Here is a 20,130-nt window from a genome sequence, read left to right as displayed (position 1 = left end):
GAACAGGAAAGAAAAAGGAGCAAGAGACAAACTTTCAGTAAGAGACAGTAGCAATGCTACACTTAATCTTCAAATCTTCCAGAGGATAGGTTGAGCTATTAGAATTCCAGAGGTTCAGTATCACAGCAATGCATTGGAAACCCTTCCATAACGAACTTTAATGCAATTAAATTCTGCTTTCCATCCTCACAGAATCCTTTAGGTTGAAAAGACTTTAAAGATGATCAAGTCCAAACATTAACCCAGCACTGCCAAGTCCACCACTAAACCATGTCTCAAAGTGCAACATCTCCTTTTTCCAATACCTCCTGGCCAGCCTGTTCCAGTGCTTGACAACCCTTTCCATGAAGAAATTTTTCCTAATATCCAATCAAAACCTTCCCTGGTGCAACTTGATGCCATTTCCTCATCTCACATTCTAAATTTGGAGAAGACAATGAAGCTCAAGGGGGACTGCATCCACTGTATTTTCTGTCATAACATTCAGACTGTACACATATCAAAGGTCTTCTTTCAAGAAAGAAAACAACAAAAATTTCTTGGCTGCAAGAAAAAACACCTTCAATTTTTGAGTTTGACTTGGAAAAAGCTAGCCATTTTTCATGTCTTAAGAAAATAGATACCTTTACAAACTACTCGGAATCAAGATGTATTGAATTTTCACTGTGATGTAAAATGGGGATGATTTACAGACAATATAAATTATTTCTCAACACTTATCATCATAGCAGTAATTCAGTACAGCAAGGCAAGGTAACGTAAGCCTAACTTCAAGATACACTTTTAGGCTTAAAATTTCATATGCTTGGGGTTTCTTTTTCTTCTATGTGCATGCACACATATTCTTGGAAAGCCTAGGGTCCCAGAACAATAAAACAGAAAAAATCTGATTATCCTAGCATCAATTAACCACAGCTCCCTGTTACCCTAAACAGGGCCACATCTCCCCAATGCCTAATAATCACATTGTAAAATCCTTTGATTGCCTGAATATATTCACTCTCCCTACGATGTTTGGATGATCATGGTTGTGTTATAGTTAATTATTATTTAAGAGCTGATCACAGTACATAACTCTTTCTGATGTCATCTTCACACCTAATACGAAATTCCACATAAATGTAACACACTGGACAAATACACACAGTTTTTCTTCACCAATTCAGGCTGTTGTAGAATATCCTTAAATATAAATAGGTGTGGTATGAATCAGAGGAATTCCCTGGGATCAAATCTTTAGCAGCTCTAAAATATTTTTAATAGTCATATGTGGAACACTTACTTAAGTATTTCCAAAGGTACATCTCCAGTAGCTAATCAATATATTCCTGTCCAGGGAAACAGAAGAATATCAATGAAAATATTTGGTTTTATTCTTGTGGTTGACTTTTTGTAAGGAAAACAAGACTGCAAAAAGCAGTAGAAGGAAACTTCACTGTCCTGGCAAGCACATCTGTACTTGCCTGTTCTTCCCTTCTCCTGCCCCTCAGTAAAGGATGACACATCCCTGGCAGCAGGATGTTCCTGCTGTGCGCACAGTGGCTGCTGTGGCTGACTGTGCAGCCCCTGCATTACCACAGAGAGAACCAGAAGCTTTCTGCCTCTTAACATGGATTTCCAAGCACACACATTAAACCAGACACTTCCCACAACTCTTTGGTAACAGCCAGAAATTAATGAATGAACTATCTAACCAAAAATAAGTTCACTCCTGTATTTTCAGGAGCATTAGCACATCTGCATTATCAGAGCCTATGAGAAGCCCACGGTTACCTCCCCCTTCCCTACAGTGAGGGGTGCAGCCTTGATTATGTCTGTACCTTACAGCCATTGGCAGGGGCTCAGTATTGCCCTAAGGCTTTAATTAACCCCGATTAGAGATAAACAGGGCCTTCTGGTTGTGAAAAAGAGGAGGGAATAGACAGTACCTTCAGCTTATCAGACAACTAAGTAAACCACAAACTGCTTTTACCTTTCTCTACTTGCTCCTCCCAAAAAAAAAATGTCAGGAAGAGGCCCCCAAAAAGTCCCTGAGATGATGCACAATGTATATGTTGCAGAGTATGCTCTCCTCTTTCCAGTTTGTTTTTAGGGAGGATATATATGGTAGCCTACTATTTCAGGCTCATTTTCCATTAGACGTATTTTCACTGTCCCTGTTTTAGTGCCACTGTAAAGAAAGCTGGAGCATTTAGCCATTGGCAATTAGTGACACTTGGACTTGCTCCAAGCCAAATAAAACATGGCAATGCACATCTACAGGCCCTGAATCAATGTCTAAAAAAGCATTTGCAAAGCAATTTTCTAGACAGATTTCAAGACTCAAACACAAAACCACTGAAAAGCCATCACATTTTTCAGCAGGGCCACTGTCCAGTGCATACAGGAGAAGCCATCTTTACACTTCCACCCCAGAAATTCCAAGAACAAGTAGGATACTGTAGCACTAAACAGGTTCAATTTTTCTCCCCCAATAGAACATGGAAATTAAAACAAACTCTAAAAAAAGAAAATAAATAAGTTTGATTCCATAAGTTTCTCTTGAAGACTGCAAGAGTGCTACAGTAGCAGCCTATTCTAAATAACCACACTAAATGTCTGTCCAAAATTAAGACAATTCTGTCTTCACTGGCATGAAGAACAGCAGAAAACCTGTAACATCCTTTTACATACTGGGTAACTTCTAGCTTGTCTCAACTCTTCCTAGCTGAAATCACTTCCGTCAAACTCATACAAACTGCCTACTTTAGTCATTCACTTCTGTGACTCCCTCTAATTTTCAATTTATTCATAAATATTTTGTAAAATGACATATCCAGAACTGCATACAGAATGCTGCAACTAAAGACAGAATAAGCAGCTCTTCTCACCTGCAGGAGTTTTATTAACACACCTCACAACAATATTTAATTTTTTTTGGTTTTTTTCCTAAAGCAGAGTCACATTAGGTCCTGCTTCCTAATATCATATAGGCTGTGTGCATAAGAAACTCACTGTTAAAAGTTAGCCAATAGATTTCAAAATCCAAATTTTGGATTTTCTTGCAGATACTACTAGAAACTCACAAAAATAAACACTCTGTAAACAGAGGTGAAAGCATAAGTAGCAGGTTCATTTCCCACTCCTTGTAAGGTACAAGGGAATCCACTTCACAAGCAATTCCAGTTCACAAACAATTCCAGTTTTTCCCCCTGCACTAGGCAGCAACTGCGCTAGTGCAGGGACAATAATGGACCTTGCAGGAATCTGTGCTGAGCAGGCAGCAAAGTCTACAAGCAAGGGCAGAAATGAGGTAACAGCAAGGGCAGCTACCTCACTTCAACCAATGCCAGATGTGAAGATTCCCTGTTTCTCTCACCTTCCCATACTTTGACAATATGGCTGCAAGTCAAGCATTCCATGTAATATTTCCATGTGTCCTTTCTAATTTCAGTATTTGGCCTTCACTATTTCTTCTCGTTGAGGATAATTTATTTCAAAACATCAAAGTAATTTTAAATGCTGGTTTTGTTTTCCATTTGAACACACAGAAATACTCTCTAATTTCTGGCTACATATAAAATCAAACCCTAACTTTTTTCATCTAGTACGACTAGTTGTGCTAAACAGTTCTTTGTTTTCAGTGATTTGAATGAATGCCATTAAACACTGATAACACTAATTTTACACAAGTAACATTGAAACCTTACACTAGTGATGATTTTTATGAAAATTTTCTCTTATTCCTATAGATTCACACCATTTTACAGAAAATCTGTTTGTACTTTCAAGGCTGCTGTTTTCTTTTTTCTGATCTTTTTTTTTTTTTTTTTTTGGTTAGGATACCCAGGAATGAGTACACTAGAAGTTATTTTATTTCCAAGAAGAAATTCAATCATAAGCAAAAGCATCCTAGGGGATGAAGAATCAAACAGTATATACCCAGAAAACAGAAAAACACTAAAGAATAAACAGAAAACACAATGTATTGAGATCCAACCCTTCTCTTCATTTGGTCATTGCTTTCAAGAGAACATACCAAATTGTTTTTGCTGATTAGACAGTCCCAGAAGTTAGTAGCAAGAGAAGTTGATGCTGGTAGGTTACAGCTGTCAGTAAGAGAATCGGAAATAAATTTGGAAAAAAGGAAGCAAGTGGCTATTTCTCATCACTGTAGTTATTACCCAGTTTTCGAAGTATGAGTGATGGTGGGGGGGGGGGGAACAAAACCCAGAAGCTTGTTCTACTGAACCACCGAACTGAATCTTTCAGAACTGCACAAAGTGCTTCAATCTATGTTGTGACAAGCATCCAGCAAGTGCTTACCCTAGTTTTCATTTTCCTCCATTAAGACAAGTACATTCATCTGTTCAGTTAGCATAAGGATTCTCCTTGGAGTTGGTTCAGATTTTTTCCTCCACTTTAAAGGTCAACTTTCTTTAAAACACATAGGCACAAATTAATTCTCCTCTCCAGAGAGATCAATTCCTTTCACAGGGGCTAGCAATGGAGACAAGAGAGCAAAGGGAAATATTCTGGGTGAAGCAGAGCCAAATGTGTCTGGATCAGTGCACATAATTGACTCGTCTAAACATTCTTGACACATGCAAGACAGTGGCTTGCTCTTGTCCCAGAATGCACACTTGCTGTTTTATCAGTCACATTTCTGATTCTCTGCTAATAAGAGCCTAGAAACCCCGGGCACAGCTGGGCACTTGGGCAGGCCAGGGCAGCCAAGCTGTCGGCCCGGAGCCAGCTCGCCGTGCGCTCCCTCCATCCTCCCGCACGGGCTGTCAGTAGGAGGCAGCATCGGCTCTGCCAGCAGCAGCTCCGCACCGCAAAGTACTTGGGAGCGGGCTTCATTCTTCTGTCATTATATAAGCAAGATGACACTGTTCTCTAATCCAGCCAAAGCTGATAAGTACCATCAACCTGTCACTTCCTACATTTCAAATTCTAACATTGCAGCATCAAAGAGTTTTTACATTTCGATTTCTTTTGCTGGCAGCGGTCGGTAGCCTCTCATTCTCCCACGGTGTTCTAATGCAGCATTTGCACACCGGGGTTACTCCCAGCCTGAATAGCAGGTCATCCCCTACTCACTGAGCTCATCTGCAGCCCATGTGCTAGGCAATTTAGATCCAATCAGCCCTTATTTAGCTCAAGAGTAATGAGCAGCATAGTGACACAGACTTAAGCCTGACCCTCAGGACACTGCTCATCAAGCAGTAAAACTGTGACAAAATCATTCATCTTCCACCCGCTGGCAAGAAATAATACTCACACTCACTGTATTACTTTTTCAAGACATAGGAAAAAAAAAAGGTCCTGAATTTTCATGATGCGAGACATTAATTTGCAGAAAGCTGAATTCCCTTAAACCCCCCTGTTGCTATGAGCTCACCAGGGGGAAATAGGCCTTAGGAGACTGAAATGGAATAAAGAAAATTGCTTCAGCTTTCTGTTCATTTTAAATAAGCCTTAAATCTGACATGAGATATCCTAAAGAGAGAAGAAATATAGATCTTGTAAGGTAACGAAGAAACAATCAAAATTAAGAGATTAGAAGGCTACTTGCATATAATGATTTTATTGGCAAAAATATTTCTTTTGTTTAACATCCATAACAAAAAAAACCCACTTCATATGAAAAGCCATCCTCACACCTCATGTGAAGAATAAAAGTAAAACTGAGAGGAAAGTTAATTTAGGGAAAATAGTTTCAGAAGTGAGAAACTTCCATCAGAAAACAAATCTGTGCTTTACGTCCTTCAGGGAGCACATACTTCTCTAAACAACTATAGGGATCCAAGCAGCAGGTTCTCAGTACACCAGGATATGATTTTATTCTTTTTTTCATGGATTTACCCTTTCACAACAGAAATCTTATACTGCTGTCAGGTAGGCTACAGAAAGCTTATGTGGATTAATTTTTGGTGGATAAAATGGATACAATGGAACACAAAAAGTGTGTTTCCATCTGTAGAATAGGGGACTGAACTGTATATCTTCATGATTGATGTCTGAGTACTAGACTTGAGTTTCTTTAGCTTTGGGTATCTACCAAGACTTTTTTTGGACATCAACAGTTAGGTTTTTTGATAGCTTTTAATGTTTCAGTGTGTTCTGAAGTGATTCTAGAATAGAACAGTAGAGTAGAATATTGCAGTAAGAAGGGACCTAGAATGACCATCTAGTCCAACTGCCTAAGTAATTCACAGCTGATCAAGAGCTAAAGCAAATTATTAAGGGCTTTGTCCAATTGCCTCTTAAACATTGACAGGCTTGGGGTATCAACCACTTCTCTAGAAAGCTTGTTCCAGGGCTTGACCATCCTCTCAGTAAAGAAATGCTTCCTAATGTCCAGTCTAAGCCTCCCCTGGTGCAGCTTTGAACCATTCCCACATGTCATATTAGTGGAGCCCAGGGAGAAGAGCTCAGCACCTCCCTCTCCACTTACCCTTCTCAGGAATCTGTAGAGAGCAATGGGGTCACGCCTCAGCCTCCTTTTCTCCAAACCAGACAAGACCCAAAACCTCAGCTGCTCCTCACAGGACATGCTTTCCAGCCTTGTTGCCCTCCTACTACGGCAAGATGCTATTACATCTTAAACACCAACGTGCAATTAATGTTAATCAGTTGTTCAACTTTCATGTGTCCACCTACTGATTCAAGAAAATGGACACTGAGAAGGGGAAATGAATATTCTTACAAACCTGAACCAGTGACAAACGTATACAGGAACTTTCTATATGCAAAGTATTAGGTACACATTTCCAGTGCATGCTGTTGTCTCATTTCATTTCTTTGCATAGTAATACTCTCAGAGCAGAGGAAAAACAATTAAAGCAACACATTAGTTTTAGTTAGTCAACTTTGAAGGTCAGAATACAAGGGACAAAGACGTAAAACATTACTTTAGACTCCAACAAAAACCTGAAAAAACCTCAAATCCCACAAAGCAAGAAGAAAAGAAAATTCAGTTTTAATTACCAGAGCCTCACCTTAAGGCAACAACTGTAGCTAAGAACATATACTGTATTACCTGAGAAGGTGGTAACATTATTTTTAAGGATTCCTACACAGGAAACCTCTCAAAATGCTGTTATATTGTAAAGCAGTGCTTGCTTCTCATGCATTAGAGCACTTAGAAACTAGATTTTCATTACACTCCCTTAAACACCAATTTTGTTAATGGAATACTTGAACTTCAAAGAAACCATAACAATACTTTAAAGGATAGGTCAAGTTAGCATAGCAAGGCATACTTGCTCCCCAAGCATAAGATATTTTTTGTGAAGTGAAAAAGGAAGGATCTATTTCCTTTTTTTCACACAGGTAAACAAAGTTCACAGCAACTTTTAGTGGTCATTCATTAAGCCTGGGAGATCTTTGAGCAAAACTAACATCTTTGGACTCTCAGTTCAGCAGCTTAGTCCAGAGTTGCCTTCTGTACTTATCAGGGCATCACAGCTGGGAGCTCTATATATTCTCACAGGATGGGATGGGTAAGAGAAGACTCATGATCTTCCAAACTCTTCTGAATACAGTTTTCAGACGCTCAACATCAGAAAAAAGATTTTACAAAGACTAACACTATAACCCCTGAGGGGGAAGAAAAGGAGGGAGGACCTTTCTGTTCTCTCCTCCTGAGCTTATCTACTGACTTACACAGTAATAGAGAGAGGGAGAGATGCTTCTGTTGGTCTCTAAAAAGCTTCCCACAGGCTGTTTTGATGGCAAGTATAACACAAAAAAAATTACAAATGACTCTACATTTCCATAGCAAAGATATACTGGATAATCCATTCCTATTGTGGTTTCTCTCACTACCTCAAGGCTAAACACACTCAGATAGAAACATCCTGTTACCCATGGTCCAATTATTAATGTAACTTTCTCCTAGAGACAGGTTTACTTGGTCAATATTCCTGTAAGAGCTTATGAAATTTACACACTGAAATTTTCAAAAATTAGCAAGAAAGTACAAATGGGCATAAATGCACACAGACTGTTTTCAAAGTAAAATTACCATTTATGATGGTATCAGGTTAGTGGTACTTCTCACTTCTCCTCCAAGTCTCCCTGAAACTAGGCAAAGATGTTTGGAGCACGGCAGTGATTTTACACCTGGGCATGTACTCACATTTTATAGTGCTGTAACTCTGTGCTAACACTCAACAAAACTCAAATGCCAGGATGACAATAATAAGAGAAAGCTCATGTCAAAGCAATACCCCATTACAATACAAGACATTTTAGCATGTTTCAAACACTTCTTTTAATAATATATTGCAGTGCCAGCACCTACAGCCGGTTTCTCAGAGTCTTGTATCCATTTTTACAGCAAGTTCTGTCAAATCCATTTAATGCCTGTATTTTTATTAACCTAGGGCTTCTTTTTGTGTCACGAGGCACACAGATGACAGATAGTGCTAGAGAGTTGGAACAAATGAAAGCACACATGGGCAAACATCCTGCATTTACCTTTCAATAAAAAACAACAACACCAACACCAACAAAAACCCTAAAAAACAACAACAACAAGAAGTCAGGATTTTAAAACATTGCTTAAAAACAGGAAAAAAAATAAAGGAAAAAACTTATGTCTGAGCTAGAAGCTGAATGCTCCAAGTAAAAATAGGAAGGAAGTACTTCACATTTTGATTTAGGGGAGTTTCTTGATTATTTACTGTTTATTTTACATGGTTTTAAAAAGGAGACTGTATTAAAATACAATCTTACAGTTCATAGTGAATGTTACTATGAAGATCAAATACTTGCAAGTGCCAGCAAGTAGCATCTTGATTTCAATTATCCACTCACCACATATCAAAAAATGATAAAAATGAGCTCCTGTCAAGACATAGTTGTATTTAAATATATGGATTCCAAAATAATCATAATGGTAACAACCAATAAAAAAGCGGTTTAAGAAACCTTATTTAAAATAGTCTAACCATAGGTAAATACAACAATCAAAAGCTACCAGTACTTTTCTAGCAGACAAGAAAAATACCAGAAAAAGCTGGAATGGGTTATTTTAAAACACTGTGGTGTAAAAATGGTGAAGGTGGGGGTCTCTTTTCAGATGTCTTTTATGAAAAAAGAAAGAAAGAAAACAAGCGTACTTTCAAATCCTTGTATGCCAAGTTTTAGCCCAGAGCAAGTTTTCACTGCTATGGTACAAACCCTTGAAAATAAAGGTTTATAATGGAAATGCTGACAGACCCTTAACTATAGCGGCATGAATAGCTATAATTAAAGAAGAGCTTTTGGCTACACCTCACTCTGAAAATGAAAGACTAGAATTTTTACAGTATCCTCAAATAAAAACAACTGGGAAACCTGGAATGAGATTCCAGCAATCCCAACAAGATATGTTAAAGAGGACTGCTAAAACTATTTGACATTTTTAGCTTTAAATATTGAGGCATTTAGTTAACACAACCAAGTCAGTATTTTCATAATGCTACTTAATCAGCAATAAAGAATGCTCCTGTGAGCCATCATCTGGGGTTAGCAGAAAGTAACACATGAAGTTATTATTTCCTAACAGCCTAGAGGGAGCTGCTTGTCTCTTTAATCAGTGATCTCACTTCCTTCCTACCTGTAAATTCCCTGTCATACAGTTTTAAAATTATTAAGAGTGCAGTGTACAGAAAAATTACTTTTATGAAAGGCCTACTATCTTATATCAGCCTGGATTTTATAAACAAGCGTTTCATCCTTATCTGAATTTGAAAACAGACCAGGCCTAATCAGTCTGGTCAATTCAATAATATTTTAACATCTGGTTAGCACAAAATCATCCATATCTTCTGAATCAAAAAGGTGGTTTTAGTGTTGTTTTATTTGCATGGCAACAGAGAACTGTTTTCAGTGAGTCTGTCAAAGCAGCAAAATCACTAACATTTTCCTGCTCCATACAACCTGAAGATCAAAGTGTTTTGTAAGTGTTAAGGAATTTAGTTCTTCTGTAGATGGGAAAAATAGGCTTGTAACAGTAACTAAATGTATAAATACAGAAACTGAAATAAAGAGCTGTTAAAAAAAGCAAGGCTCTAAAAATCTCTCTCATACTAATTACTATTTGAGCATGTTGGTAATTCAAATATCTCAGAAAAACTACTTTTTATAAAAAAAGGTACTAATACTGTCCTGTACCTTATCTGTGATGACCTGAGAAGTCTAGATTGAACTTGCATGCCCTCTTCTCTGTCTTACAAGAGGGCCACATAACCCCCAGTCCTGGAAAGCTTAAAAATAATGCCAAGTTATAAAACAGGCAATTTTTTCACCAGTATCAAATTTCTCCCTATTTCATCTTTAAAAACAACACAACAAATGCTGTGTATTAGCTAATGGAGAAGATGTCAAAGCATTTTTGAAGTCTCCAATTTATTCCAGGAAATACATTCAGTTGAACTGAAATAATAAATAATAAATCAACTAAACTTAGTTTTGTGCTTCATCTTTTTTCAAAAGACTGCCTGAAAAACAGTTGTCTTTGGATCTATAAGCTATTGACAGCTGCAGTCAAACTAGACAATAACAAAGAACCTAGTTAAAGAGAGATCTTGCATATGGGCCTCAGTATTCCTATTATGCACTCTTCCACAGCTCTTTACACATATTTCAGTCTTGCACATTTGAAGTAATGGCAGATCAATAGCTGCCTCTTAATATCTTATGAAAAAAAAGCAGTTTGGGCTTCAAACTGGAGGACTGCTTCTCAAAGGCATCAGTAGACAAAAAATATGCTTATTGAAGGGCACTGTGGATGTTGAAAAATGAACTAGTACATCAAAGCAAAACTGCTTGAAAGTGGTAAAATATGATTTCCTTCTTTCCCATCGAACCCCAGACGAGTATTTAAATCTCCATAACTGTAGTATTTGAACGCAACCTTGATGAAAAAAAAAAATTAGAACAAAAACTCTGAAAAACAGAATAATATTCAATTAAGAAACAAAACCAAAAAAACCCACCCCCCAGCCCCCACTTACGTAATTAACACAGACAATAATTTCTACGTTTCCTGTATCAAATGAGAGATGATATTGTCTGAAATAGTAGCAACTGGATGACTTTCTAAAGAGACACTAATTCATAACAAAATATCAGGATGTCAAACCTAATCTGAAATAGTAAGGAAACATTTCAAAGATTCTATATGCACTGAAGTATTGGTGGGTTTTGAGATTGAACGCATCATTCACAGACCTTCAGAGATTTCTCTTTCCTTTTACTCAATTTCAGTAAAAAATTAACAGGAACTACAGTTTAACCCTAAAAACAAAATGCTAGTCTATATCCACAACTTAACTAAATAACTTACCGAAGTCTGGCTAGAACAACCTGAAGAAAATTCAGGACCATGCTCAGCTCAGCTCCCCGACATGCAGGCAGCAGCATAGTAAAGCCATCATTTAGCAGCTTTTCCTCAGAAAGGCTCAAGTAGCAGCTGGTCTCAAACACTTCCTGGGCACCATCAATGTAGGTTGAAAGTAGAGTCCAGAGATTTTGTCTCTGTGTGTAGTCATTTTTGGTTACTAAAAACTCCTTTGCCTTCTCACAGAAAGTATTTGAGATTTTCTCGGCTAGGGCACTAATGTCCATGTTCTTCTCAACATAAATTAAAAGGAAAGCAAAATGACCTCTCCAGATGAGAGCTCTCCGAGACATGGTGATGGAGGATGGAGTCAGGAAATCCAAAAGATCCAACACCCGACTCACTATATCTTCTGTCTCCGCAACAACTGCCAGCATGAGGAACAGGTTAAAAAAGTTCTGCAGCCCCACTTCTGTCAGCTCCTGCATTCTTTTCCGATGGAACTTGGAATAAATTCTACATTAGAAAAACAAACAGAAAAACCCAGGAAAGAGAAAGTTTCTTAAAGTATGCAATTTTCTATCTTCTTGAGTGACTAAAACTGTATTTTCATGCTTTCAGTTTACAGTTATCCACTTCTGGTAACCCTTAAATTTTATATACTCTTTTTTTCATTACTTTTATGGCTACTGGAACAAACATGCTCTTTCAGTTTCTGCTCCTAATTTAAAGCACACGTTGTTTCCAATTGGAGGTGCAGCCTAACCTTCCCCCTTATCTAACCTCTAGTACCAAGCGGAGGAAAATGTTATGAGTAGACTCTCTCTACTCTGTCTGTGATGGGTGTCCCCCATACGGTGCCTTCATATCAATCAAGTCTAGCCCATGAGGGCTCCTAGGAAGAGAAGCTGTCAAGTGGCATCTCTTTGCAGCAGCAAACCATTCTGGTACACCAACTTCTTCCCTGGAAACGTCCTCATTTCCATGTGGAAATCAGCTACTGGTTTCTGCTGTTATGTTGTAATGCAGCAGCTGCTGTGATCAAAGTCTCACCTACCAAACCATCACTGCAATAAAAGGAAGATTTCTGATGGAAAATTCCTTTTCTCCACAGTGCTTTGCCAAAGTCTGTATCAACCTGTACTGCGCACCTATGGTATGGATGGGTTCTAAAGAAAACAGACAAGCTAAGCTGAGGCATTTGGAAAGAAACCTCTCTCCAGGCAGGAAGAGGTTAAGAAACTTTATCTGTACTGCTTATAGGACAGTGCTCAAGTCATACACAGCTGATGGTGACAAGCACTGCTACTTTGAAATTTTAAAGCAGTTGACAAGAAGGAAAAAGCAGATCTTTTCTGGGACCTTTGCTTGGATGTGGACTCTTAAATGAAAGCCACCATTCCTACAACAGAGGAGTAAGATGAAAACAGCTTGACTCTTTGATTTTTGTGTTTAAAACTTCGGGTATATCCTTCACATTTAATTTAAAGTAAGTTCCACATACAGTAGTTAAACATCTGTAAGTGCTGTTTTCCTATTCTGTCACCTGGAAAAGAGTTGGAAATGGTGTTGAGGTTATCAAATCTAGCCACCAAAAATTACAGCATATCCAATTAATGTTGTTTAGTAGTAAATTACTACTGACAAGCATATATGCTTTTCATGCATCCATTAATGCTTGGTTAGCTGCTGAAAACAGAGTTCATCCCAAAATCATAGCTGTAGACTGTTAAATTTTGCTACTTGTGTAATTGATATTTTCAAGATAGAAATGATGAATACTGGTTAAGCAGACTGACACACTGTGTGTTGTGTATTATTATTCCCCCTCTTAAATTAGGGAAAGTAACAAGCTATAATAGCACAAAAATGTAAGTGTAATCTCCTTGCAGTAAGAACAGAGTAGGCTAATTAAAATTTTTTTTAAAAAAGCAAGACACTGATACAGAATCCAACAACATATTTGTTTCTACATAGTTGCAATGATTTATAAACCCAAAATTTAGTGACTATAATAGCTTCTGAAGTGTACATAGACATTAGGCATACTGTTTTTTCTGATAGCCAAGATAACCCTTCTTTCTTAGAAGAAAAACACCACATAACTTTGTAAGGTGTGTATACACCTGGGCATTTTTAAATGTTTATTTCTTGCATACATGAAGAACTTACTAATGCTTAATAGAACTTTAATTTATTTTATTAATACTTAATAAAATCTTTTTAAACAACTCAAAACCCTAAACCAAAACTATTTTTGTTTTCTGTTTTCTCTATCTAATGAAAAAAAATTACCAAGTCTGTATTAATCATTACAAGTGCTATCCTCATTACTATAAGAAAAGTCTCATGGATTCAGTAAGCATCTAAAACATCAAGAGTTTAATTTAGAGCACATATATTTTACAGCTTTTTATATCATGACTGACTGTACTTAATTAGTATGTTTCAAAATTAAGTGAAAAATTTAAATTCTCACAAAAATACTATGAGAAATTTTGAAAACCACTGAAAAGAAGTGAAATATTTAAATGAAAATACAGGTCTAGCAAGTGTCAGTCTGCATGTTCTTGAACAACACATGGCTTACATCCAGCTCAAACACAATTTCTGTGCTTTAATTACATTATCTGTCTGGCAACTGAGTTGTACCACTGCACTGGTTGCCAGTCTACCAAATTCCTGGCCAGTGGGACGAGGTAAATCATCACACACCATGAATGCCAAGGTGATTTTTGGACCCAGTGACAGCCTCAGCTGGCAACAGAAACTTCAGGGAACAACTGCTTTCTTCAAATTATAAATCACCCTGGATCTGTCACCCCCTTTACTTTGCCATAAGCACAGCGCCCTCTGCCTTGCATGTAGCTGTAAGGGCCCCTGACTCACTACACTTCTTACAAAATGAGACAAAGTAAATAGCATCCATACCGTCCTTTAATTTGTTTCCAAGGATGCACCCCATTGTTTTCTTCTTTCATAATCCGTGCCAAAATGCTGAGGAAAATGAAGTAACTGTTGCTGGACTTGTACAGAGAAGGGATCTGCTGTTCGCAGCAGCAGCGTTTCACCAACTCAAGCATTGACAAAGAAGTCTTACTAACATTTGCCAGATCCTTCAGACCAAGCCAAGGAACAGTAAAGCAGCTGTTCTGAAATAGATGAAAACAGAAAATACTATAAATAACAATAAATGCCAATATTTCGAAGGCAGTAAGATGCACTCCTCCACACAAACAAAAGGATATGTTGTTCCTACCTCAGCTAAAACGATAAAAATGCATTGTAACTGTGTGCAAAGTATTTTTACAAGATCTTAAACTGAGTAGTCCTGATGAAAAATAAGAGTTGAAATATATTATCATATTCTATTATTTCATAATGTAATGGACCATAACAAATTTAAACATGATTTCATTAAATAAACATAGCAAATTTAGGGATACTGCCATTGACTAGGTAGTTTTACAGAAGTACAGCAATCAAGCTTGGCTACAGGAAAATCAGAATTAATCAGCAAAAATCAAGGAATATCTACATGCAATTCTACATTTTTATGTATTCATCTACTTACCAGATTCTTGCTGTAATAATCCCAGAGTATGGTGACAATAGATAAGTTCAAATCCCAGAAACTACACAAAGTCAAACAGCACTGAAGATGCATTCGTAAGTGTTCTTCTAACACACCAGTCTTGAAAAGGAAGTAAGAAATTAATTGTAGGAGGGGAGTGTCACCTCATCTACACATAAACCCAATACTACCAGACTGTTGAAAGTAATTTCCTAATATAAAAATTATTTTTAATTATATACTGTTGAGTAAATGCGTCTGCTAATTCATGCAATGAACTCAAAGATAAAGGCTGACAATTGCACCCTGCAAACCAGCCAATGCAGTAGCTCATCCCAGAATCATAGAATCACAGAATCACTTAGGTTGGAAAGGACCTCTGAAAAAGTTCATAGGAAAGAAAATAGGAAATGCCAAACAATTTGAATGCAGTGAAGCATTCAGGTTGTAATTGTGGGATAATGAAAGTGGAATTCTTCTCATCCAGCTTTTGGTAGCAACAAAACTGAACTTTCATTAGATGTAGGCTATTAAGAGCTCTATGCTCTGGCTGAAATCATGTGTTTAACCCAGCCTATTTTAGGCATCTACTTCAGCATAATTCCTGTAAGGGCTTTATTATCTCCACTGCCTGCAAAAGTGGTTTAATGGACCAACTTGTGTGCAGTTGTCCTAAGGGTAGACTTTTACATGTGTGGGTCTAACACCTCCCCCATAGCAGAGGGGTGGGAAGTAGATGATCGTTAAGGTCCCTTCCAAACCAAAACATTCCATGATTCTATGACTTACTCACAGTGCTACTTCTTATGACTTACTGTGTCTTGGAGTGGCTTTTTTTCCTGTTTTCAATGTCACACAAATGAGTTTCACTCATTAACTCGTCTCTACCTGGCTATTACATTCATATGGAAAACTTGACTTGCTACACTTTATCACAACACTGCAAACAATTATGCAATCACCCACAATAACTTCTAACCAAGTCTGCCTTCTCTTCCCATGAACAATTATTGTAGGGCATATGGCTTCTAAAGTGGTCCATTCTTAAAACAACTTGAAAATTGAAAAGACATTTTCAGTTGCCATAGAAAATTATATATTCAAGACATTATGTGTAAGATACAGAACCTAATGAAATAGGAAAGTAACTTTCCAGTAAAGACTCATTAAAAATATACAGAATAATAATTCAAATGTAATAAAAATGCCGACAAATGAAAGGTGATATCAAGTGTTTTTTATATATAACTATTAAATCAGTAGACTTCCCAAAAGATAACAATCTCGCACCAAAACCAAGGGACAGAACAGCTGCTATTTCTTTAATGAATAAAAGCAGGTGTCTTGATGTAAAACAAAAAACCTGCAGCTGAGCATATCTATTTCTCTAGAGGGATCTACCGGGTTACAAGGAAGTAAAAAAAACAAACAAAAAACCAAAACCAAAAAAACCCACAAAACTTCAAAACAAAACAACCCCCAAAAAACAAAACACAACATTCAGAAAGGGAATGCTTAGTCTGAAGTTGTATTTTGTGTCTAGGGTTATGTTAAGGATATAATTCAACAAACAATGACTGCTTCGGTTAAAGTAATTCAACAATAAACATTGCAGCTGAGCAGCTTCAATTAGAGCCATTATTTATCTGTCTAACAATAGTTTTAGAAACAGTTTCCAAAACCAAGACAGCACTGAAGGCCTCATCTCAAATTTAATATGAAAGAGTTATCCAGACTTCAAATATCCCTGGGATTAATGGATTCTCTCATTGGTCTTTTGCTTAAAATGGTCTCCTGCACTGCTGGAAATACTATCAGAACTCTTGAGGTAGTCAGCTTTTAATTTATCACAGAAGGGAGGAACACCAGATACTATCAAAATGATAGTACTATCTAAATATAACATTTTTCTCTTATGACCTCCTATGTAGTAACAAAATTGGTTTTCCTAGAAATCCCAGAAATACTTCTCTACCTCTTTTAAGGTAGAATTAAACAAAAAATACAGTGAAAATATAACAAAATTGAGGCAGAAATGAAACAGCACAAAGCATTTATTTTCTAAAATGAGAAGTCTAATAAGACAGACTGCTATTAGTTCTTGAGAACCAAAAAGCTTTTGATTCTCACAATAAAACTTCATAAATACAAATGCCTCTTACACTGACAACCCATAAATTTAGTCAGTTTGATGTTGCCTAGTAGACAAGTACAGTTACAATACTGTTACTACTACAACAATTTCCATTTTGTAGTACAAATAGAATTATACACCTTCTTTTGGAAGAGAATTACAAATTACAAAAAAAGTAGGAAATGCCTCGTGCAACTAGTTTCCCCAAAAATGCCCTTTTTTGTGATAGAACTGGGAGTTTTTTCACATGAGCAATTTTCTTCAACTCTTATCCATCTACAATTTAAATAGAGAGTGATTTGTGGCTGAAGAACTCAGCTGCTGGCCAACTGTTTGAAGCTGAAAGCATACATCCAAGGAAGCAGCACACTACACTTGCCTAGGCATCCATGATTGCTCGTATCTTCTCACAGGGTGTTTTTGCTTCCCATCACTATTGATCCCGTAAGATGAACAGCACCTTAACATCTTTTCCTTGCTCAGCAGCAGGATGACTGTAACCTTAAAGGAGTTCCTATCTGGAACAGGGCACTGCAGCACCCCTCTACCACCTTCACCTGGACATGCAACACCTTCTTCAAGTGGTCTTCATCATCCAAAATCCATCATATCATGGATTAACATGCCTTAGGCTCTCTACTGCCTACATGGGGACAACTAGACGCAATAGTATTACTGAAACTGAAGAAATGCTGCAGATTTAACACTGATTAGGCGTTTTTGTAGTCCAGTAATTAGCTGTCCTAAGGATGTTAAAGCTAACTCCAGCTTCTGCTGCTTCATGATGCTCTGTTACCCTCAATGGCTGCAACAATGCCTATTAAATCATCTTTTCACAGCATGGAATTTGAAGCTCACATGAAGAGAAATTAACAGTCATTGATAGGAGAGATTATCAATTTACATAACAGATGTATGTTCTGCACCTTTTTCAGATGCTTTTGAACACACAAAACTACACATACTTGATTTCTTCTAATTTCCTCCCATTCAGTGTAAATTGCCATTCATCTGAGCATGTACAGCCTAGAAGCTATAGGGAAGTTAGGGAGTAACAAGCACAAGATTATGAGGTTGATGAACAGAGTAGTAAATATGATTAGTTTTTAAGTTCCCATATACCTAAAAATGAAGTTTTTAGCTACCAATTCGAGCCCTCTCTAGCAAATGGGTGATTCAGCACTATTATTTCTTTTAGTTTATTTTGCACAGCTATTGCTGTGCATCTTTAGTAGATAACAGTCTATATGCTGAAAAGGATGGCTCAGACAGGATTTACTAACAAAGTTATGCCAAGTGTTAATAGGCAGTATCATCAATTCTGTCCTGCTGTTCATTCAAAGAGTACTATTATCACTTTTGCTTTCTTTTGCCTTTTCCCGCTTTTCCATGTTCCATTTCATTATTGACTTCTTGATATCTCATTGTGCTTCTCATTACTACAGTTTCTGGACTTAACAATACCTAAGAGATGCAAAAGCATAAGATAAAAGGTAGGAGTGGTCACTTGAAGCTGCCAAATCAACAGAGGAGATAGACATGTCTACTGGGAAAAGAATTCTCCTTCCTAGACACTGTCAAGAAGGCTGCTGTGCAGGGATAGGGAGCAGGATGTAGTTTCTAATAAAGTACTACATTCACTCGTGCATGCACATATAGGAATTAATGTCCCCCAAGGAGCACTTCTCTCGGGCAGCTAACTTCATAATGCAAGAAAAAATAATGAACAAATAAAAAAAGGAAATAAACTAGATGGGCTCCTTAGATGGTTGGTAATAGTTACAACCATGTCTTTGGCAAATGAGGGTTTATTTTAATTCCAACAATGGCTGCCTTTGGAAATTAAAACACATATTTGCTTCATATTACTGTATCATGACTGACTCAATATACAAGTCTTCTGAACTTGGCCACTTAACTTCCTTTTCTAAACTGTCTACAGTTCAATACTTTAACAGAAGCATCAAAAACAGTGTATTTTATGAATGTTCAGCTTCAAAGTAGGCTTTATTCAAAATAATAAACACTCACAAGAAAAGGGGATTATTTTGAAGAAAAGAACGTTAAATACAAATGTCTTTTTACTGTGTCTCAGGTTGCTGCCATACAGAAGATGCAACATAGGAAGGTGGCTAATAAGCTACTCACAGTTTTTATGGATCTTATCTAAATCTCTCCAGTTTCTCTCACAGAATGGTAAGCATCCAATAAGTAAAATCATCACTGTGGTTTTAATGTATATGCACAGTTTGTATTTTTAGTCATATACTGTAAAATCATTCAAAAAGAGTTAATCTTTTAAGCTGAAAGACTACATAACCAAGCATTAGAGTTTATGTAGAGAGTAATAAAAACCTGAAACATCATGCTATCATTTCAACTCTCCTAACAACCACAAATATTTTCTTGCTGAAATCATAGTTGTAACAAGTATTGTTCTACATTCCAGCTTTAACTACAGTTGTTGCTACTCCATAAACAAGACATTTATAATAATTAAAAAAATTGAAAGAACTGATTCCCCTTCTGCTTTCAACAACAGAACTTTGCAGGATTTTTCTTAATTTCATACACCAAATGAAGAAATAAAATTTCATAGAGCAAATGAAAAAATAAACATTTAATGTTGTCTTAAACGTACACAAATACATTATTTTTACAGGCATTGCTGATACAACATTTGCAATTTGTACCATGCAACTTCAGAACAAATTTACAGAGCTACAATGTAACTTACTTAAAAAAACTTTATGAACAGCATATTTAAAAGCATATTAAAAGGAGGTCAATTCTGACCTCTGGGCCATGAAGCATTGCATTAACAGTTCTGCAGAAAGAAAAATGATAAGGTATGAAATGAGTGCTCAGAAACTAGAACCTTATCAGTAAAAGTTTGATTCAAGCCTGTAAGACAAATTGCTCAGCAAGGCAAGTCACCTTCCTGCTGTGATGAGGATATAGCTGAATTTTCAATGCAACTGACTATCTCCTCCATCATGTCTCCTCAACTTGATATCCTTACATTCAGTATCTGGTTTACATTTTCTAAGCATCCAGTTCTTATTCTGAATACATCTTGTCTGAGAAGCCACATACTACCCTTCCAGG

At 37.0% G+C, this 20,130-nt stretch overlaps 1 protein-coding gene across 2 annotated transcripts in view; it reads right to left on the bottom strand.

Annotated features, from left to right (window-relative positions):
* The window catches only part of MMS22L (MMS22 like, DNA repair protein), a 90,980-nt gene that overhangs the window by 44,774 nt on the left and 26,076 nt on the right, over positions 1 to 20,130 (bottom strand). For both annotated transcript variants that reach the window (XM_039569025.1, XM_010403754.4), the window contains exons 12-14: positions 14,889 to 15,008; positions 14,246 to 14,466; positions 11,321 to 11,830 (exon numbers count right to left, since the gene is read on the bottom strand). In XM_039569025.1, coding sequence (XP_039424959.1) covers positions 11,321 to 11,830; positions 14,246 to 14,466; positions 14,889 to 15,008 — 851 coding nt within the window. The remainder of the gene's footprint in view (positions 1 to 11,320; positions 11,831 to 14,245; positions 14,467 to 14,888; positions 15,009 to 20,130) is intronic.

Source organism: Corvus cornix, chromosome 3, assembly GCF_000738735.6.
Source record: "Corvus cornix cornix isolate S_Up_H32 chromosome 3, ASM73873v5, whole genome shotgun sequence".
Classification (NCBI taxonomy): domain Eukaryota; kingdom Metazoa; phylum Chordata; class Aves; order Passeriformes; family Corvidae; genus Corvus; species Corvus cornix.
Note: the sequence above shows the minus strand (reverse complement) of the source record. Positions and strands in the feature narration are given on the sequence as shown.